Raw genomic sequence first — 21,756 nt, forward strand, 5'->3', positions numbered from 1 at the left:
CTCCAGCCCAAGAGAAGTTTCTTCTCATGGTCCTGGTTACCCAGCTGTATGTCACCCCACAGTTCGACATTAGCCAAGGGTGGCCACAATAGAGTTTAAGCAATAAAGACTTCCTGCCTGACTCTGCAGATGAGCCAATGGTTGGTACTGTGGGCTATTTTGATTCCACTCTGACACTCCCAAGATTGTCCAATAAAGTTATACCTTGGATCAGGGGGCAGAGCCAGTGACTAGCTGACCAGAATTGGCCATAGAGAAGCCAGCCAGACCTGGAATGCATTGGACACACAGAATGGGATAGAGGTAAAAGGCACGTGGTAGAACATAGATTGATAAACATATGGGTTAAGTCGTAAGAGCTAGTAAGGAATAAGTCTAAGCTATAGGCTGAGCTTTCGTAATTAATAAGAACTCTCTGTGTCATTATTTGGAAGCTAACTGGCTGGACAGAGAAAGATTTGTTACAGGTGGCGACTCAGCAGCACGCTATTCCTCACTGCGGTAACAATGGCGGGGGGGGGGGGCAGCCTTATAGCAGGCTAGCCTTTAGTAGAACCCTCTTGCATATGCTCAGCTTTGTTTTCCATCCAGCCTCTGAGATAAGACCACACCTCTTGGAGCTCTGGCGCCTGATCTTAGCTGTCACAGGTCTCAACCCTTCGTCACTGCAGAATATTCCTTTACACCGTGTGAAGATGTAAACTTCTTCTGATTTAATAAAGAGCTGAATGGTCAATAGCTAAGCAGGAAGAGGTTAGATGGGACTTGTGGGGACAGAGAGGACTCAGAGAGGAAGAAAGGTGGAGCCACTAGCTTGATACAGAGAAAGCAACAGGGGTAGAGTGCTCCGGGAGATGAGGTAATGAGCCGTGTGACAGAATGTAGGTTAAAATTAATGGGTTAATTTGCTATAAGAGCTGTGGGACAAGCCTAAGCTAAGACCGACCTTGCATAGTTAATCATAGTCTCTGTGTTGTTATTTGGGAGCTAGCAGCACAGAGAAAGACTTGCTACTCATCGTTGAGTTTATAGATGGACAGCGCATTTAGAAATGGTTGGCTGGACACTCAGCTTTCTCTGAATAGTTCTCCTGATTGCAAGGTCTGCCCCAGGCGGCCAGCTCTCTCTGCTCCCTTCCCTCATGCTGGGAGGTCAGATGGCAGGCCCCCATGTTCCCAAATATGAGTTATTTGTGGGTCAACTTTGAGAGTTCTTTTGTTCACAAATCCCTGATCACTGTATTTCCTTTTTCTCCCCCCCCCTTTCTCTCTCTCTGTCTTCCTTTCCTTTTTGTTTTTCAAGACAGCCTCTCTGTTGTATTCCTGGCTGTCCTGGAATTCTCGGTAGACCAGGTTGGTCTCGAATTCAGAGATCTGCCTGCCTCTGCCTCCTGAGTGCTGGGATTAAAGACATGTGCCGCCACCGTCCGGCAGATAATTTTATTTCAATCATTTAATTTGATTTTTAAAATTATTTGATAATGCAACATATCTAATGAAATTATAAGTTTTTGTCCACCATGTAGTAAAAGCAAATACCATTAGTGATAAAATGAGCCACTGGCCAAAAATACCCCAGATCCAATAGTAGGGCTCTGGCTTCACCTTGGGCTGGTATAGGACTCTTAGACAGCCAGGCTGCATCCTTGTAAGCCTGGCATGGAAGAGCTTCATTCCCAGCCTCCTGGGGTAGTCTTTGGTAGGGTTTTCCCAACCTGGGGACTCCCACCCTTGGATTTCATTTCCCAAAACCCCAGGCCTTAAAAAGATCTGGAACTTGTGCTAATTCAATGAAGAACTGACATGGCTGAGTTCCAGTAAAATCTGAGACACAGAACTCTGTAATCGATAAAAATTTCACCTGTCATGATATAGTATATTTTCGGGTTTTTCTCCTAACCACTTAAAAATCCCAAGACTGTTCATAGGTCAGAGATTGACCTGTGGGTGTAGTATTAGACTCTGGCTGTTTCCGCTATCAGTGCATGACTCAGCCCTTCCCACCCTGGTGGCTTGCACAACCACGTTTGCACTGACTGCCATGACCCACACAGGAGTTACTCTCATTTCACATTATTGAAGCCAAGGAGATGACATCACATTTAATTCCTTCCTGGATTGAACCAACTCTGGGCTCTTTCGTCACCGAATCCAGAGGCTCCAGCTTTAACAGAACGGCTGGTCACTCTGGACAGGTTGTAGCCAGTTTCCTCATGGCATAGTCCTTATAAAGGCAGACTAGCTGAACCCAGCTAACACGGAGAAAAGACACCACTCAAGTCTGCTGGCGACTGAGGAAATCCTGGTAGTTTTCCTGTTATCTAGCTCAGGGTCAAATTGGCCATCTATGATGGTGTTTGCTTCTGGTCTTTGCAGCAATCTTACCTAGGTACCTGCTTCCCCTATGAAGCTGAACCACAGCTTTTGTGCCTGTATGTCTGCGTGAGGGTATTGGATCCTGGAGTTACAGCATCTGTGTGAGCTGTCATGTGGGTGCTGGGAATTGAACCCCAGTCCTCCGGAAGAGCAGTCAGTGCTCTGAACCACTGAGCCATCTCTCCAGCTTCTGAACTAGTTCTTTTAATCTAGTTTTAAAGTTTGTATGGGGTGGAGGAGCGGGAAACAACATGGGAAAGGGAATGAATTTTGCCTTCTGCCTGCATGTATGGCAGTAGTGTTTCCTATCTTCTACTTGGGTTTGTGTAGTTTTTGTTGCACACAGGGTCTGGCATCTATGGACACTGTTCTATTCATTATGCCAAGTCACGAAACCTGATTTTGTGTGCCTTGGTTTTGCCTGCATGTATGTCTGTGTGAGGGTGTCAGATCTTGGAGTTAAAGTTGTGAGCTGCCATGTGGGTGCTGGGAATTGAACCAAGTCCTTTGGAAGAGCAGTCGGTGCTCTTAACCACTGAGCTATCTCTCCAGCCCTGAAACCTAATTTATTCACTGTGCCCTCAATGGCAGATGTTGCCAGGCTTTGCCCACATTTTGACATCCCTGTGTGAACTAGCCCTGTGTGCACACCTATGGGTAGACTACACTACTTTCCAGCTGAATAGATCACCCTCAGGGAATCTCTTCCTGGCTTCTTAGGTAACTACTGGTATTCCAAGAGGCAACATGAATGGGTTTTTAAAACTTTTAAATGGTGCTGGATCCCCTGGAACAAGTTTCAAGAGGTTGTGAGATCATATCGGTGCTGGGAATTGAACCCAAGCCCTCTGGAAGAGCCAGGGTGGGAAGACGCGGGAACACCATTAGAGGGTTATCACACCCTCTAGAACTGGAGTTACAGCTGTGAGCTGCCCGATGTTGGTACTAGAAGCATATCATATACCCTTGACTGCTGAGCCATAACTAAGTTTCAGATCCTTAGGTCTCAAGGCACAGTTCCTCTGCACCTCACCCCTCCCACTTAGCCCTGAGGTGACCACCACTCCAGCATGACTCATTCACTCAACCAAGTCCAGTCCCAAATGGCCACTCTAAGTATATCCAGGGATGGGGCAGTACATGTTATCACTGCACTGAGAGGGCACCTGGGCCATGAGACCCTTCCTCAAAATCACAAAGTGCTTCAGCGTTTGGAAGGGCAAGGCACCTTGGCTCACTCAAACTGAGTCAGTTTAACAAACAAACATGGAAAAATGGATCATAGATAAAACTGCATTTATTGTTTCTGGAGACTGGGCCTCTTGTAGCCCAGCCAGGTAGGCCTCGAATTCACAATCTTCATGCCTCCACCTCCAAGAGCTTGGATAGCAGGTGTGCTTTCTCTAGCTGCCTCCAGTATCCATGGTTTATTAAACTCAGATGTTCCATCTGCAGAGATCAGAAACACCACGCAGTGAAAAATCAGGCAATATCACAAAACCAAGGCCTGCTCTAAGTGCCCACTGCCGTGAGGGGCAATAACAAAACCTGACCCAAGTTTCGGATCCTTACTGCATCCAGTGAGCCAAAAGGCCTGTGGCCCACATTTTGCAGCAGCCCACACCCATTCCAGCTAGACATAATCATGACCTCATATGCACCATGCTAAATTCAAACCACAGAGGCAACCAAATGTCAGGGCCCAAGTCCAGATACAGAAGTTTTGAAATAGTCTTGTAAACTTTAACACAGTTGAACTTTCTGAGATTCAATCACATGGCTTATGGAAAGGCCACAGGCTTTTTTTTTTGGGGGGGGGGATTGGTGCCCTTTTTTGTTGCTGTTTCTGTTACAGCTGTTCTCTAACTCTAATTCTTTGTAGACCAGGCTGGCTTCAAACTCAGATCTGCCTGCCTCTGCCTGGCTGTTGGTTTTAAAGCCAGGTGACTGGCTGATGGACATCTGCCACAAACAGAAGTGAAGCCTAGGCCTGCTGGTACAGGCCCATAATCCAAACTCCTGGGAAGGGGAAGTATGGGACAAAGACCTCAGAGTCATCCTCGGCCATGGAGAGTTGAGGAGAGCCTAACTTACAGAGACACTTCCTCAAAACAAACAAAAATCCAGAAGTGACCTGGTAGTGTCTTCGTGCATCCTCACCTCTTCCGAAGTTCCATGAAACACCTGGTAACAGCCATGTGTCATCTCAGGTCTCCTCTAGCGCTGGCACCTTGGGTTCCCTAGGATGAAGAAGAGTCAGTGAGCCGGAAGCCTCGATCGTACACTAAGGACTGTCTACATCATTTACCCAACAGCTCCACACTTCCCTTCAACTCCACCCCCCAACTTCCCATCTTCTCCAGCAGGAACTCTGGAAAACAGCACAGGCCGTGGGGCTAGAAATACCAAACCTCAACCTGACAGTTCCTGCGGGGAAACCCCTGGACACACAGGACTTACATGGTGGAAGGAGAAAGCCAACTCCTGCCAGTTGCTTTCTGACCTACATGTACCACCCGCGGCTCACACATGCACATAACATAGAATGGAAGACCTGGCTCAGGCAGTGGTAGAACACACCTTTAATCCCAGCACTTGAGAGGCAGGCGGATCTGAGTTGAAGGCCAGCCCGTTCCACTGAGCTAGTTCTAGCACAGCCAAGACTACACAAACACTGTCTTGGGAGGTGGGGTGACAAACTAAAGATTTGGAATCAGGGCCTGGTATGGTGGTATACACTTTTAATCCCAGCACGTGGGAGGAGGCAGAGGCAGGGGATCGGTGTTCAGGGTAATCCAGGGCCAGTGAGACCCCTGCCATAAGGGCACACACTTGTTAACTCCAGAACTCTGAACCGTTGAGGGTGAGGCAGCAGGACCGGGAATTGAAGGTCATCCTCACCTAAGTTTCAGGCCTTCCCACAAACAAAACCCCCCCAGTACCAATGCCCTCCTCTCCAGGAAGGCGTACTGGCCAGACCTCCACCATCTGCAGACACTCAGCCCTTGACTTCCTTGCCTTCGAAGAACAAGCCCAGGACCCACATGCCTGTCTCTCCCAGGAAAGCAGAACCACGTGCCACGTCTGGAGTTTCACTAGAGTACGGGACCAAACTCTTGGTCTCCATGCTGCCTACTTTGTAATTGTTTTAAGAATTTAAAAGTTTGTACTAACCCTGGAGCACAGAAAAATATTCAACGACTTATTTGCCTCTACACCAGAATTGTGCAAAACCTTCCCACCACAGTCAAAACAAGGAAGTGCAGCATTTGTCAATTCCATTCACGTGGAATTTACCCACGTGGCAGGAGTCTGCCATATTGTCTGAAATTTCTATAACCTTGCTCTGGAGAGAGCAGGGCAAGGCCTCAAACCACTTCAAGCTGCTCTGGCAAGCACTGTAGGAATGCACAGGGTCACCGCAGACCCAAGCACGCTGGAGGCTTGCACAACCCACACAGCCCGCGCTGCAGTCTCCAAGACCCAAGTCTGCAGGGGAGAATTAGTCCTGAAGGTGAATTAGATAGAGTTTGGCTCCAGAGGCCCCGGATTACCTGTGTTGGCTGAGGGAGCACGGAAGGCTATCGGGAAGTGGGTATCTTATTTACAAGATTAGACGATCTAAGCTGCTACATCAGTCTATGCGGCACTAATTTTAGAACACTGTTCCTAAACTGTCATGACCACGGAAATAATCTATGTAACATACATACCCAAACAGGAAAAATGGCCTTTTCTTCCTTACTCTTCTCAAGATGTATTTTTGAGGCTGGAGAAAAATGCGCCAAGTTAATTCGGTAAGGGTTCAGAGAAATAAGGGTTCACTTCCAGACAGAGCCCAGCTTTCACAAACTGACTTACCAGGACATCTTCCAGAAGAGCTCGGTCAGCCCTTCCACGCTGTGGGTCCATCCTCCTGGCCTCGATTTCCACCTAAGAGGGGGACAAGGCACGTTCAGCCCCGGCCTGTGCCTATCACCCAATTCTAGCCCCTCGAAACTTTCTCCGGGGACAGACTCTCTCGAGGGCGGCAGAAGTCGCTAAGGTCTGGAAAGCATACCCCCGAAGTAGGCCTAACTTACCCAGTGGCACGTGTCTTCCCGGGGGAAACCGTCCCTACCCGCAGCCCTGACCTCCCGCCTCCAGCCACCGAGCCCTGCGATCCTTACCTGGCCTCAGGATAGCCCGGCATGGCCCCTGGTCCTTGATGGCGGCAGATGCAGAAAAGGGAAGGAGCACAGCACACAACAGTGAGGAACACGACACACATGGCTGCCAACCGCGCACGCGCGCTCGTATTTAGCGTCATCGACAGAGCAGCGAGCCACGCACGCGCCTAACGTCATCGCGCAGCCCCTCCCCGAAGCCGGGTGCGCGGGCTACAGGATGGTGACGTCGGCGGACCCAGGGCGTGGCCTCGAGCGCGGTTTTGAGCGTAGGGCCCGCCCTCGTGGTGGCCGGCGGTCGCTGGTGATCTTCAGGCCATTAGGCCAACTTCTTTATCTTCTCCGCTTTCCAATCCCGGTGCCACAGCGAGGGACTGGAACTGGATGGAGCCCAGGGAGCCCCGGCTGTGCCGTAGGGGCGGGTGTCCCGGCTGGGCAACACGTGGACGCCGGGCCCTCGAAAGACCAACGTTTGGGCAGCTGATGTGCATGGACCAGCAAATACAAATGAGAGGGACAGCAAAGAAAAGCCTGTCTTACAGAATTTTCGCTTTCTCTCCTTTTAAAATATACGCCTGCTCTTTTTTTTTCTTCAAACACGGACTGTTTCATGAATTTGCTAGTTGAATGAAAGAAAAAGGAGCTGAGTAGTGGTGGCGCACACCTTTAATCCCAGCACTCGGGAGGCAGAGGCAGATGGATCTCTTTTGTGAGTTCGTGTCCAGCCTGGTCTACAAGAGCTAGTTCCAGGACAGGCTCCAAAGCTACAGAGAAACCCTGTCTCGGAAAAAAAAAAAAAGACTTTATTCTTGGCCCAGGAATGTGGATCAGCAGCCAGAGGCCCTTACCACTGAGTTCGAACCCCAGAATCCATATGGTGAAAGGAAAACCAACTCCAGCAAGTTGTTCCCCCATCTCTGAAAGGACTCTCGCCAGCTTGAGCATAGGTCTGACAGGCCTTTCCCATTCCCTCTGCTTTGCTACGTTTGTTAGATTCCAGTCCTAAAGCTAGCTCCCAGGTCTGTACCCTTATTTGGCCACTTCCTCCTCCTGAGGTTGACTACGAAGTTCCAGCAATTGATTGAAGTTCAGCTATCAGAAGCCCCCTTTGATAAGCCCCTTAATTAACATGCCCAATTAAAATTAAACACCTTATCCTAATATGGGGTTTCCCTTGTACTGCCATTTTCCTGTGTCATGTCTGTTTCCTCTCTATCCAGAGGCAGTCCTTTGTCCCTCTGGGACAAATACCCCTACCCACTTTCCCTTTTCCTTCTCCCTCTTTCCTGTGTTTGTCCCTTATTCCCTGCCTCTGTCCCTCTGGGGCAAGTAAATCTTTGTGCTGAGAACTTGGTCTTGAGGGTCCTGAACCTTTTCCTTTCAATCTCTGCTTGTGGGCTGTGAACTCTGCAACCCCACCCACATATTACATACGCGTGCATGCACATACACACACAATAAATACATGTAAAAATTCTTGGAACTGTAAGGATGGCTCAGTAATTAAGAGCGCTTGCCAGCTAGTTGGTGACTCACATCTTTAAACCCAGCTCTAGGGAGGCACATCTGTGAGTTCAAGATCTACAGAGCGAGTTCCAGGACAATCAGGGCTAAACAGAGAAACCCTGTCTCAAAAAACAAAACAAAAAGAGCACTTGCCTCTCTTATAGAGGACCCAGGTTCAATTCCCAATACCCACATGGTGGCTCACAACTATCTTCAACTTCAGTTCCAGGAGATCTATACATCCAAGAGGCAGGGATTACAAACCAGGCCCAACTGGAAGTCATCTCTTGGAAATGTAGCTGTCAAGGGACTAGAAGTTCCATCCTTCAATGTCTTGGTGACAAGAGCTTGTTCCTTGACTCCAAATTGCAAAACCTGCCTGTTGTAGGCCAACAAGATGACTCACTGGGTAAAGGCACTTGTCACCAAGTCTGATGACCAAAGTTTGATCCTTGGCATATATGTGGAAGAAGGAGAGGACCAACACCCACATGTTCTCTGACTTCCCGTGTCCAGTGTGACATTCACGCACACACACACTAAATATAATTTTGTGGTGCATGCTTTTAATCCCAGCACTTGAGAGGCAGAGGCAAGCGAATCTGTGAGTTCAAGGCCAGCCTGGTGTATTTTATGTGTGTATCTTAAGGTTACTATTGCTGTCATAAAACACCATGATCAAAAGCATCTTGGGGAGAAAAGGGTTTATTTTATATTCATACAAAAATTTATATCATATTCATATAACTGTTTATTTCATATTCATATTCAATATTCATATTCGATATTCCGATTGCTGTCAAAACACCATGATCAAAAGCATTTTAGGGAGGAAAAGGTTTATTTCAAACAGTTTATTTCATACTCATATAATAGTTTATTATCAAAAGCAGCAAGAAGCTGGGCGGTGGTGGCGCACGCCTTTAATCCCAGCACTTGGGAGGCAGAGGCAGGAGGATCTCTGTGAGTTTGAGGCCAGCCTGGTCTACAAGAGCTAGTTCCAGGACAGGAATCAAAAAGCTACGGAGAAACCCTGTCTAGAAAATCTAAAAAAAAAAAAAAAAAAAAAAAAAAGCAAGAGTAGGAACTCAGGCAGGACAGGAACCTGGAGGCAGGAGCTGATGCAGAGGCCACAGAGGCTGTTGACTATTTGCTCACTGTGACTTGCTCAACCTGTTTTTTTTTTTTTTAATAGAACTCAGGTCCACCAGTCCAGCGATGGCACCACCCACAATGGTCTGGGCCCTTCCCCATCAATAATTAAGAAAATACCCTACAAGCCAGGCAGTGGTGACGGCACACGCCTTTACTCCCAGCACTTGGAAGGCAGAGGCAGGCAGATCTCTGAGTTTGAGGCCAGCCTGGTCTACAAGAGCTAGTTCCAGAACAGGCTCCAAAGTCACAGAGAAACCCTGTCTTGAAAAACCAAAAAAAGGGGGGGGGCGCTGGAGAGATGGCACAGAGGTTAAGAGCATTGCCTGCTCTTCCAAAGGTCCTGAGTTCAATTCCCAGCAACCACATGGTGGCTCACAACCATCTGTAATAGGGTTTGGTGCCCTCTTCTGGTCTGCAAGCATACACACAGACAGAATATTGTATACATAATAAATAAATTAATTAATTAAAAAAAACAAAAAAAAAAGAAAAAAGAAAATACCCTACAGCCAGATCATGTTTTATTTTGTTTTTGTTTTTTCGAAACAAGGTTTCTCTGTGTAACAGCCCTGGCTGTCCTGGAACTAACTATGTAAACCAGGCTGGCCTCAAATTCACAGAGATTCACCTGCCTCTGCCTCCTGAGTGCACCACCACCACCCAGTGCTACAGTCAGATCTCAAGGAGACATTTTCTCAATTGAGGTTCCCTCCTTTTAGATAACTCTGGCATGTATCAAGTTGACATTAGCCAGCACAGTCTGAGTGTTTTGCCTGTATGTTGTCTGTGTATGATGTGTGTGTTTCCCAAGGCCAGAAGACTGCACTGGATCCCTTACAACCAGAATTACAGCTGGTTGTGAGCTGTCATGTAGGTGCTAGGAATCAAGTTCTGGTCCAGCTGCCATCTTAACCACCGAGCCATCTATCCAGCCCCTGGTAGTCACTTCTCGTCAGGAAGGGATATAGCCTAGAGTATTTACCTAGCATGCTCAAAGCCATATGTATGTTTAGCCCTCGGGTCCTCATAAGCCAGGTATAGTATTCTATCCCTTTAAGTTCAGACTATCCTCATCCACATAATAAGTTTGAGGCCAGCCTGGGACACATGAGATCTTGTCTCAAAAATAGATGCTCTGTACATGCGATAAGTTCACATTTACTTAATGAAAGCTCAGTCCCTTCAGAGCCAATTAGAGTAAAGGTTCAATGAGTTTGTGTTTTCTGATTTCAAGACCTACAAAAATAATGAAAGAGCAGGGTGGTGGTGGCCCACGCCTTTAATCCCAGCACTCAGGAGGCAGAGGCAGGTGAATCTCTGTGAGTCTGAGGCCAGCTTGGTATATAAGAGCTGGTTCCAGGACAGCCAGGGCTACACAGAGAAAGCCTGTCTCAAAAAGCCAAGAAAAAAGAGAGAGAATCTCTAGATCACAATGCCCTCTCCGAAGCACAGCCACTCTATATAGTCCAGATAAAGCAATGGGGAACTGAAGAACCCTGATGCCACACTGTAATGAAGATTAACACATTGGCTGACTAGCAATGTTCAGCTCACATTGCCAACTTAGCGGGGCTATCTTTATTTATTTGATTTTTATTTGATTTGATTTTTGGAGATGGGGTTTCTCTGTGTAGCCCTAGTTGTCCTGATACCACTGTCCTAGTGGTCTCTCTGTAGACCAGGCTGGCCTTGAACTTGCTGTGACCTTGAATTACTGATGCTCCTGCCTCTCTGCTCCCAAGTGGATTACCTGAGTGCACTCTCAATGCTTGGCCCCTTTTGTTCAGTGTAGATAGAAATTAAATAGTAGGCAAAGTGTAGCTTCCTTAGTGTTAGCAGCTCTGGGCTCTGAGCCGCAGCAGCTCTCAGCTCTGAGTGGCTCTCCGCACTCTTCCAGCATCCAGAGCTTGAATCTGCAGCCTTCCTGGCAGCTGGGGCCAGCAGCTCTTCCTGCAGTTTTCTAATAGGCTCTTCTGGGAGCTTCTGTTTCAGCTATTGGAGGCTAGCTGGCAACTACTCAGGGCTAATAATAGTCTTGGATGTTATCAACTCCTTAATCTTAATGAGAGCAACCTGCTCTACCTGAGATAGAAATCACAAACAGGCAAAGTAAAGCCATCCTAAGGAGGCTTAACCGTGATCGATGCTTCAGTGTGTAGAATGGAGGTGGCCCTGGGTTGTCCTGACAACGACAGTGAGAGGATGCTACATGTGTTTGGTCACTCACTCGCTCTGGTATTTTGAGACGTGTTATCACTTTGTAGTCCTGGAAGGACTGAAACTCACAAATCATTGGCCTCAAACTTAAATCAAAGGCTGTGTGTGGTGGCACACACCTTTAATCTCAGCACAGGTGGATCTCTGAGTTCAAGACCAGCCTGGCCTACAGAATGTGTTCCAGGACAGCCAGGCTTGAGACCCTGTCTCAAGCAAGCAAGCAAGCAAACAAGAAGAAAAGAAATGAACAACACAACCTTCATCAGTCCTCCTGCCTCAGTCTCTTAAGTGGTGGGATCATAGGTGTGGGTCCAGCAGACCCAGTAGGAGTACCTATGCACACTGTGAATATATGTCCCTTTGATTGCTTTAATGAACAAGCTGACTGGCCACTTGCTGAACAGGATAAAGTTAGGTGGGAAAGCCAAACTGAGAATGATGGGATGAGGAAGGGTGGAGTCAGGGAGATGCCAGCCAGTCACCAAAGAAGCAAGACATGCAGAAAATGAGGTACCAACCCATGAGCCACATGGCAAAGTGTAGATAAGAAATATGGGTTAATTTAAACGTAAGTGTTAGCTAGTAATGGGCCTGAGCTATCAACCAAACATTTATAATTAATATTAACCCTCCAAGTCAGTTATTTGGAAAGCAGCTGCTGGTTATTTGGGAGCAGGCAGTCAGGACAGGAAAACTAGGCCTACAACTGTGCCTGCCAATTTGTACAAGTGTACTCAACCTCTTGTCCAGACCATTATGGGTCTGGTAGTGTTCCCTCATGGACTGCTATGGGGGCATCTTAAGTGGTTGCAGAGGGGCAGAGTCGCCTGAAAAAGCGAAAGGCTCTCTAAAGGACCACAGCCAAAGCAAATCTTCCTTGGCGGTGGTGGGGTATCTGATGAAGCCGTGACTGGAACAAAGTCTCTCAAGATGGCGGTGAGGCATTTAGGACCGCTGAGACTTTCATAGTGGTGGTTTGACCAGACCAGGGCAGAGAAGCTCCTCTCAGCTGCATTTCCACATGTGGCTGCACGTGGAGGGATGAGAAGCCAGGCCATAGTCATTAGCTCTTGCTGACCCCGAGCCTTGCCCATAGGACCCTTTTATTTTGCCTTACCTGCAAAGATGCTTATGAAGGGATGTTTCCAACATGGTTAAATATAGTATGACAGAACTAGGAATGAATACTCCAGGAACCGGAGGATGGAGAAGCCACATCCAGAGAGTTAGTGGAAAAGGTGGCAGAGTTGGGTGACAAAGTCCAACAGCCACATTTACCAGGGGTGCATCAAATTGGCATGGTTAACCTGCTACAGCCAAGAAGAGCACCTCAAAGAGGACAGGGGGGCTCTCGCTGTGGGGAAGTGGAGCAGATGTTTGAAAAGCTTGGACTTCTGAAAGGAAGAGAAGGACTTGCCTTCATCAAGGGGCAGTCTGGTAATTGGATAACTCGGCCATTTTTCTTCAAGAGGTTTAAACCACAAAACGGGGTAGGGTATTTATTGGTAAGAAAGCAGGATCCAGTGGATGGAGAGGTGGCTTGGAGGGGAAAGGAGCTCGCTGCCAATCCTGAAGACCTAAACTACATCCCTAGAAACCATATGGTGGAAGGAGAGAACCAACTCTGCAAACTGTCCTCCAACCAGGAAGTAACGCGTGTTCTGTGGCAAAGCACATGTGCATGCGTGCGCACACATTAACTAAGTAAATGTGTTAGAAGGAAGGAAAAGAAAGGGGCTGGAGAGATGGCTCAGAGGTTAAGAGCACTGAGTTCAACTCCCAGCAACCACATGATGCCTCACAACCATCTGTAATGAGATCTGGCGCCCTCTTCTGGTGTGTGGGAAGCAGAATGTTGTACACATAATAAATAAATAAATTTAAAAAAAAGGGGGGGGTAATGAGCCAGGGTGATAATGCCAGTATTTGGGAGAGAGAGGTGAAAGGATCAACAATTCAGTGTCAGCTTTGGCCATCTGTCAGGCCTGAGATTCGCCCTGGCTCAAAAAGGAAAAAGAAAATCGCTGAAAACGAGGTTATTTTGCAGCGGCACCTTGGGAGAAATGAGACTGTGTTATAATTCTAGCTGTTTTCATTGGTGTGTTATGACACCAATCCCTTAAACAATCAGACCATTTATACGTTTGAGAACCTGACCCACAACCTGCAATAGATTGCACAAGAAAACAACCCTCAGTTACAGTCATTGGCACAGGAAGCCAGTTTGTTGTAAGTCAGACTTATGGAAAGCCAAGGGCTCTCTAACAGCCAAAAAAGCCTATAACAAAAAAATCTATAACTTCTGTGCCTCCTCCAAATATGCAGAACCTAATTAATAACTGGTAGCTTCCCAAATTTGTGGCCTGTCTTTCAACTTAATTTAAGACCAACTACAAGAAGATAATAAATATGCTCTCCTAATCTAATGTGTAAGGTAACCACAGTGGACAGACCCTAACCAGATGTTGAACAGGTGGCCACAGTGGACAGACCCTAACCAGATGTTGAGCAGGTGGCCACAGTGGACAGACCCTAACCAGATGTTGAGCAGGTGGCCACAGTGGACAGACCCTAACCAGATGTTGAGCAGGTGGCCACAGTGGACAGACCCTAACCAGATGTTGAACAGGTGGCCACAGTGGACAGACCCTAACCAGATGTGTGAACAGGTGGCCACAGTGGACAGACCCTAACCAGATGTTGAACAGGTGGCCACAGTGGACAGACCCTAACCAGATGTTGAACAGGTGGCCACAGTGGACAGACCCTAACCAGATGTTGAGCAGGTGGCCACAGTGGACAGACCCTAACCAGATGTTGAACAGGTGGCCACAGTGGACAGACCCTAACCAGATGTGTGAGATGTACATAGCAGACAGACCCTATGTGTGAGGCACCCATAAAGGACAGATCCTAAGTTTCTTTCTTTTTCTTTCTTTCTTTTTTTTTTTTCCTGAGACAGGATTTCTCTGTGTAGTCCTGGTTGTCCTGAAACTAGCTCTGTAGACCAGGTTGAACTCACAGAAATTCACCTCGCTCTGCCTCCCAAGTGTTGGGATTAAAGGCATGTGCCACCAGTGCTCGACAGATTCTAAGTTTCTAATCAGGGCTTTCTCTTCCTCCCTCTCTGCCTTGTTCTTGCTTTATTATTTACATATTTATTTGTCGACCTGTTATGTAACCCCGGCTGGCCTCAAACCTCAAACTCAGGGCAATCCTTCTCTTCAGTCTTCTGAGTTCTGGGGTTATAGGTGTAAACCATCAAGGTGTTGTGGAATATTATTTTAGCTATGGAAAGATGTGTTACACTTGTTTATGCTGCAGAATATGACTTTACATATGTGAAGGTGGGTGACATTGCTTATGCTGTATTTGTTTAACCATGTAAGGATGTGTGTTTAATTATGTAATGATATATTTCATTTGTTTCACCTTGCCTACCTAAGGCACCTGATTGAAATCATCTAATAAAAAGCTGAATGGCCAATAGTGAAGCAGGAGAGGGATAGGCAGGACTGGTAGGCAGAGAGAATAATAGGGAGAGAAATCTAGGTTCAAGAGAAGAACAAGGGAAGAAGGAGGAAGAGAGAGCAAGGGAGAAAGAGAGGGTCACGCCTGGGACAAGAAGCCAGGCAGCTGCCAGTCAGACAGGAAAAGTAGTGAAAGTAAGATGTACAGAAGGAAAGAAAAGTAAAAAGCCGTAAGGCAAAGGTAGATAAAGAGAAACAGGTTAGCTGGGCGGTGGTGGCGCACGCCTTTAATCCCAGCACTTGGGAGGCAGAGGCAGGCGGATCTCTGTGAGTTCGAGGCCAGCCTGGTCTACAAGAGCTAGTTCCAGGACAGGCTCCAAAACCACAGAGAAACCCTGTCTCAAAAAACCAAAAAAAAAAAAAAAAAAAAAAAAGAGAGAGAGAGAAACAGGTTAATTTAAGTTAAAAGAGCTAGCCAGAAAAGAGCCTAAGCTAGGCCGAGCATTTACAATGAATAATAAGTTTCCATGTCATGATTTCAGAACTGGCTGGTAGCTGGTCAAAACAAACAAACAAATAAATAAAAAAAACCCTGGGTACACCAAGGCTGTTGTGAGCACAGCACACGTCCCCTAAGGCTCACAGGTGTCCAGTGTTCAGGAAAACCAGTAATGTTGAGCACACAGGATTGTCTTCTCAAAGGAAAGGATACAAAGCCTGCTCTTCCCTCCAGAAAGCTGGGGATTGGTGATCTTTGTTATCTATTGGGCCAGGCCACATCAAACTCAAATAGCCAGGACTGGAGATACCTAGTAGTCTAAATGACTCTTACAGCCAAGGCCTCCCCAAGCTCCCACAGCCAAGCGCAGAGATACCTAATACTCTAAATGACCATTACATTACCTGTACAGCCAAGCTCTCACAACCAGGACCAGAGGTAGCTAATGTCCAAATTGACCACTACACTATTTGTAAGACCAAGACCAGGCCAGATCCTTCCTTAGGCCATTAAACTAGTACAGGTAACCTATTTTCAAAACCCATCTTCTTGGAAGAAGTGACATGTACCTTGAGTTTAATCTCTGGTCCTGACTCTCATGAGTATTTTGTTCGCATGTCTGTAACTGTATGTACCATGTGCCTGGTGCTTATGGAAGACAGAAAGAGACATCAGATCCCCTGCAAATGGAGTTACATACAGCGGTGGGCTGCCATGTGGGTGCTTGCAACTGAACTCAGGTTGACTGGAAAAGCAGAATGTGCTCTTAACCCCTGAGCCACCTCTCCAGCTCCAAACCTTCTTGATCAGTGATGATATGGGAGGGCCCAGCTTGCTGTGGACAGTGCCACCTATGAACAGGTGGATCTGGGTGGCATAAAAAAGCAGGCTGGCAAGCTCTGGAGAGCAAGCCAGGAAGTAGCATTACCCCATGGCCACAGCTTTGGGTCCTCCTCCAGGTTCCTGCCCTGACTTACCTCAGTGATTTGTAACCTACAACGTGAAATAAAACGTGAGTCCCAAGATGGTTTTGGTCAGTGTTTTATCCTCACAACAGAAAAGTAAATATTACAACCAGCACCATATTTTAGGGAAAGGAGGCCAAGAACCTGGAAATCCAGGACCCTGACCAGTAGTAATAGACTCATTTCCTTTTACAGATTTCTGTCTCTCTGTGTTTTGCTAGTGGGGGCAGGGGATGTCAGCTTCTGCTTACAATGTCAAAGAAATCCTCCGGCCTTTAGCACGTCTCAGAAGCATGCATATTTCCACCGTGTGGCAGATCAAGCACGGGTATGGGAAGTACCCTTCTAGTCCTCCTCCTGTGCTAATCCATAGCACAGATGAAAGAGTCTATTTAGTCTTTAACCCTTTAACAGAAGGTGCCTGGTACTGAAGACATTCTACAATCTGCCATCAATGGACTTTCCTTTGAGATAGGGTCGACCAGCTGGGCGGTTGTGGCGTACGCCTTTAATCCCAGCACTTGGGAGGCAGAGGCAGTATGTGTGTCTGATGCAGGTTTGGGTCCAAGATTGGCAGATGCAATTATTCAGAGAGGATTTTTGTACATAGTGTGTGCAGAAAAGGATCGAGGTTGCCTTATTAGAAGAGGGCTGTGCAGAACCAGATGGAATCTCGGGCTATGAAAGCATTTCCTAAGCTTGCTTGCCTCAGTTCTGTTTATAGCTTTGGTCAGAACTGGGAAGAGAAAAATCACATCCATTCAGAGTCTCCTCTACAATTTGTGAAAAGATGAAATAGGTGCCAAAGAGATGGTTCAGTGGTTAAGATGAGAACGCTACATAGAATAAGCAACCATGGAGTGCTCAGTCACAAAGGGGACATCTACATCACACCCTCCTTGAGGCTCAGGAAGCATCAGCAAAGAGGGAGCACAAAGATTATAAAAGCCAGACGTGCAAGGTGTTAGTAATGGTGGTGCGCACGCCTCTAATCCCAGCATTCAGGAGGCAGAGACAAGCAGATCTCTGAGATTTCCAGGCCACCCTGCTCTACACAGGATGTGCTAAGATAGCCAGAGTTACAGATAGAGAATCAGTCTCAAAAAAAAAAAAAAAAAAAAAAGCAGGATTCCTGCACTCGACGAACTCAAGCAGCTGTGGATGTTTGAGTAAGACCTGCACCAGACCAAAACAGTTAGGAGCCTCTCCCCACCCATAGTGGAACTATTGAACAGAACAGGAGGAGCCGTATTTGAGGGTGTGACTCCCTATTGCAAAAGAAAAGTGCATGAGGCCCTGACAGAATCGATTACAATTAGCAGGCTACTTAGTATTTTAAAATAGATATTGGCTTCACTTAGCATTAGCTTACCGTCAGCCAAGTCCTTACTGTGGGTTGGTGTAACAGCAAGAAGTAGACACCTGTTGGGGTGCAGCATGCTTTTCAGACTCGCCCCCACCCCCGCCGTTCTCTGAAACTGTTCTATGGATGTGGTTAACTATATACGATGGCAACTTATTTCTGAGTGGCCTTGCTGTTGTAACTCTTATTTTCCTGAGGTACCTAAGCTCACACGCGCCTTATTGCAAATGGACATGATGACCTGGCCAGTGGGTACCGTGGCCACATTACACTTTCCGGCTTCCCAAATGCATCCTGCATACGTGCGTGGCTGGAGCTTAGACTGGAAACAACATAAGCTCGGAAACATTAATATCCATTAGAGTACTATCTTCAAGGTCCCTTAGGACGACCCACGCAGACAACAGGTTGCACACACTACCTAGGAGACTGCTGTTGGCAGTCATTGTACGTTTCTGGATTCAGTTTTTTTTCTTCTAAGTCTCTTGTAGCTACGGGTGACCTTGAACTCCTCATCTTCCAGTCTCTGGCAGTCAAGGGCTAGGATTACACAGGAGTGTGTCGCCACACCCAGCCAGAACAGAAAGTTACTAGAAAAGGGTTTCCTTGTGGCTCACAGTAACAAGCAAGAAAAGGCAAGTGGCAGCGTGCCCAGAACCAGGGTTGAAGAACGGCCCTGCCCCTTCCCAGGGGCTCGAGGCCCGCCCCCCGGCCGCGAGGCAGGCTGGGAAGTCGGCCTCTCTAAAGATGGCGGCAGAATTGAAAAGTTGGAGCCGCTCCCGCGCGTGCTCTCGCGGCCGTGAAGGGTTCGGGCGAGCTGGAGTGGAGGGCGACGCCCTTCCAGAAGAGACGGGACGGGGCGGAGGGAAGGGAGGCGTGCTCTCCCGGCTCCGACGAGGCCGTGACCCTGAGCCTCTCCGGGAGCACTCAGGGGAGTCGACTTGGTCGGGCGGGACGGCGCCCTCCGCGGGCCTCGCGCCTCCCTCGGGCCGGAAGTGCGGGCGCGCCGAGGCTGTGGGCGGGGCAAGAGGGGGCGGGGTCTCTGCGGTGGGCCGGCTCCCCAGGTCCGGAAGTGCGGGTGGGGCGCGGCCGGGGCGGAGACTGCGGGCGGGCGGGCGGCGCGGTGAGCGCGGGGGTGGCGGGCCCAGAGTGAGCATGTAGCGGCCGCTGGCGGTGGGGCTCCCGGGGCGGGCCGCGGGGGCCGCATGCGGCGACATGGAGGAGGAGGGCAAGAAGGGCAAGAAGGTGAGCGCTCACCGGCGCGTCCTGCCGCGGGACCGGGGCATGGGGTGGGGGGTCCCTCCGGGATGGCGGGCGGCGGAGCGGGCTGGGACCGTGGTCAGGTGGGCCTGCGGCTCGCGGAGGAAGTGCCGCGCCTTTCCGGGGGAGGGGGTCCCTTTAGCTGCTCGCCCGGGGCCGGCTCAGACGGCCAGCCAGGGGGCCCGCCTTCTCCGCGCGACGGGCTGGGGCCCGCAGAGGAAGTGGGCCCAGTGAGGGGCCAGGAGGTGGCCAGGACTGTGCGGTGACCGGCGAGGCTTTTTACTGCCCACTTGGCTTTGTTTTTGGATGTCCAGTAAAAGCAGAGATGGGCTCAGCTTCTCGGCCGGTTTGCTCGTCTACTGTCGCTCGTACTTAATACCATTGAGTGATTTTAGTGACGTTATGTTTGGCAGTAAGATTTAGGACATGGTTCAAGAGACTTCTTCGTTTATGTAGTTTTAAAATGTGGCTTTAATTACAGGCTTGAGTAGTTGATAAAGAACGTTTTAAGGAGCCTGAGAAGACCATGTGGGGATGAACTGCCATTAAAGTGGAAAGTGGGGTTTGATAAAATGTATCTCTTTCAAATAAATGTTTTGCAATCTTAATGTTTTGCCTGTCATTTTCATTTTGGTTAATGTGTGTACTTTATGGACAAGTTTAAAACAGACTTTGAAGTCCTAGCTCTGTCTTTAATCAGCCGCACTACTCATCACCTTGTTTTAGGAGGTGCCCCATTTATTAGAAAGTCTTCCTTGGAATGGAGTGTAGCCAGGTGGCCTTCAGGGAGTCCAGACCAGCGGCACTGCCCCCACTGTCTTATTGTTTTAAGACAGAAACGTGCACTTGCCGTTCGGATGCCCTATGAGTTTGCTCCCTCCGAAGATAGTTTAAGGCTGGGAAAGAGCCCAACAAAGTGATTCAGTCTACAAGTGCTCTACAGAAAAGGGGGAGCTGAGTAGTGTAAAAGGATTTAGCTAGGAAAGAGGGGTGCTGTTTAGGAAGGACCTGGTTTAAGTGTGGATGTGCTAAAATTGGTGCCAGCTCATCTTTACACTGCCAGTAGCCTAGAACCCTAGGAACTAGTCACCTACTGTATTTGCACCACACGCTTAAGTGCCCATAGGACACCTGGCCCACATTCTTGTCTGGACAAATTGGCTGGCTGACTTTTGCTGCTTTGTGTATGGTACCAGTTTGGATGGAAAGCTGAGGAGCAGAGAGATGCATTAAGACTTCCCTGAGCTTTTGGATCAGTAGTAAGAAGATGTTAAGAGTTGTGGGTAGTGAAAAGAACTTTGGGTATAGACAGTCTGGTTAATCTCATTGTCTCTTAAGGAGTAATGAGTTGTGTCAGGGTCTACACTAGCAGTTGTATGCTTTCTGCCACTGTAGTTTGTCCCCTGTAAGCAAGAGAGACAGCCTTTGGGACATGGATTTCTATGTAGGCCATGACTTAACACAGTTTACCAGGTCTTCTGATCAGGGAGCTAGCAGAACTTTCCTCTTGTGCTTTTTTTTTTTTTGGAGACAGGGTTTCTCTACTATGTATCCCTGGCTATCCTGGAACTTGCTGTCTGGACCAGGCTAGCCTCACAACCTCTTGAGTTACAGGCAAGTGCCACTGCACTTGGCTTCCTTGTGTGCTTTTTAATATGTGATATCTCCTCCAGTTTAGGAGTTTGTTTCTCATAATGATCAGTTAACCAGAGACCAGAGATAACTTGTTTTAAATTTACATCCCCCCTCCGCCTCCCACTCCCCATCCCAGATGGTTTCTTTGTGTAGACTTGGCTGTCCTGGAACTCTGTAGACCAGGCTGGCTTGGAACTCAGAGATTCACTTGCCTCTGCTGAGTGCTAGGATTAAAAGTGTGTACTACCACTGTTCCGCTACAAAGTTCAGTCTTAATAAATTTTCTTACAGTTTGGACATGCAGTTTACTCCTTCAGTAAGGTACAGATTTGAGCCTATGAAAACATGAATGGGGCCTGAAGATGTAGCTGAATTGGTAGAGTGCTTGCCTGCCAGACCTGCAGCCCAGGTTTGGATCCCAGTGCTTCATAAAGAGGCATGATGGTGCATTGTAATCCTGGCACTTGGGATGGGGAGGTAGGAGGCTCAAAAGTTCGACATATTTGGCAGCTTACAATGGATGGTGGCCAACCCGCGATATAAGAACTTGTCTCAAAACAACCAAAACTGGACTGTCAGGCCTTTCCCAGGTCTCAGATAGTTAATTTGTTTTGATGTCTTATCGAGCAATGATTGATGTTCATTTTACTCTGGCGTGTTCTTCAGACAGACATCAGTGACCTGCTAGTGATCCAGAAGACCAAGTAGATGTCACGGAAGTGGTCCAGGTGTTGTCTTCAAGCTTGAAGCCCTTCTTCAAGCTGCTGTAGCACACAGAAGTATGGTGCTAGCAGGATATAGTTCAAGCAATCTGCTGAATCCCTGCTCTGTCCCACGAGCCCATAGTAATGGAGATTCCAGAAACGCTAGAGAGCTTTAGTGCTAGCTGGTAGAGCTGGATCTGTCCCACCAATCCAGAGGATTGAGTGCTCCAGAGAAACTGGCTGCTTAAACTGTGGGCCCTGTGAAGGAACGTCTGCAGTGGCTGGGACTTTTCTCAAAGTACCTGATTTGGATTTGGTGATTGAGACTCTTGTTTTTATAGTAGAGTTTACTTTTAGTTAAAAAAAGTTTTTAATGATTTTATTTTATGTACATTGGTGCTTTGTGTGCCTTTGTGTGTGAGAGTGTCAGACCCCATGTAA

The 21,756-nt window shown here is 47.9% G+C and overlaps 1 protein-coding gene, 1 long non-coding RNA gene, 1 other non-coding gene and 1 pseudogene across 4 annotated transcripts in view; 1 reads left to right on the forward strand and 3 right to left on the reverse strand.

Annotated features, from left to right (window-relative positions):
* Positions 1 to 3,654: 3,654 nt before the first annotated feature.
* Positions 3,655 to 6,690, reverse strand: LOC142833113 (uncharacterized). Its single transcript, XR_012907326.1, has 5 exons — positions 6,545 to 6,690; positions 6,237 to 6,308; positions 6,089 to 6,144; positions 4,536 to 4,615; positions 3,655 to 3,824 (listed from the first exon to the last, which is right to left on the reverse strand). It is a non-coding gene; the product is annotated as an uncharacterized LOC142833113 (long non-coding RNA).
* LOC142833211 (small nucleolar RNA SNORA9) lies at positions 5,694 to 5,825 on the reverse strand. Its single transcript, XR_012907348.1, has one exon. It is a non-coding gene; the product is annotated as a small nucleolar RNA SNORA9 (small nucleolar RNA).
* An 11,390-nt stretch (positions 6,691 to 18,080) lies between the features above and the next one.
* LOC142833268 (small nucleolar RNA SNORA70) lies at positions 18,081 to 18,181 on the reverse strand (annotated as a pseudogene).
* Positions 18,182 to 18,821: 640 nt separating this feature from the next.
* Positions 18,822 to 21,756, forward strand: part of Ccm2 (CCM2 scaffold protein) — a 53,735-nt gene continuing 50,800 nt past the window's right edge. Inside the window, exon 1 of one of the 2 annotated variants that reach the window (XM_075944294.1) lies at positions 18,822 to 18,961. In XM_075944294.1, the coding sequence (XP_075800409.1) occupies positions 18,932 to 18,961 (30 nt within the window). In that variant the 5' untranslated portion in view covers positions 18,822 to 18,931. The remainder of the gene's footprint in view (positions 18,962 to 21,756) is intronic. The other variant, XM_075944292.1, reaches the window with a different exon arrangement.

This window comes from Microtus pennsylvanicus, chromosome 12 (genome assembly GCF_037038515.1).
Source record: "Microtus pennsylvanicus isolate mMicPen1 chromosome 12, mMicPen1.hap1, whole genome shotgun sequence".
Classification (NCBI taxonomy): Eukaryota; Metazoa; Chordata; class Mammalia; order Rodentia; family Cricetidae; genus Microtus; species Microtus pennsylvanicus.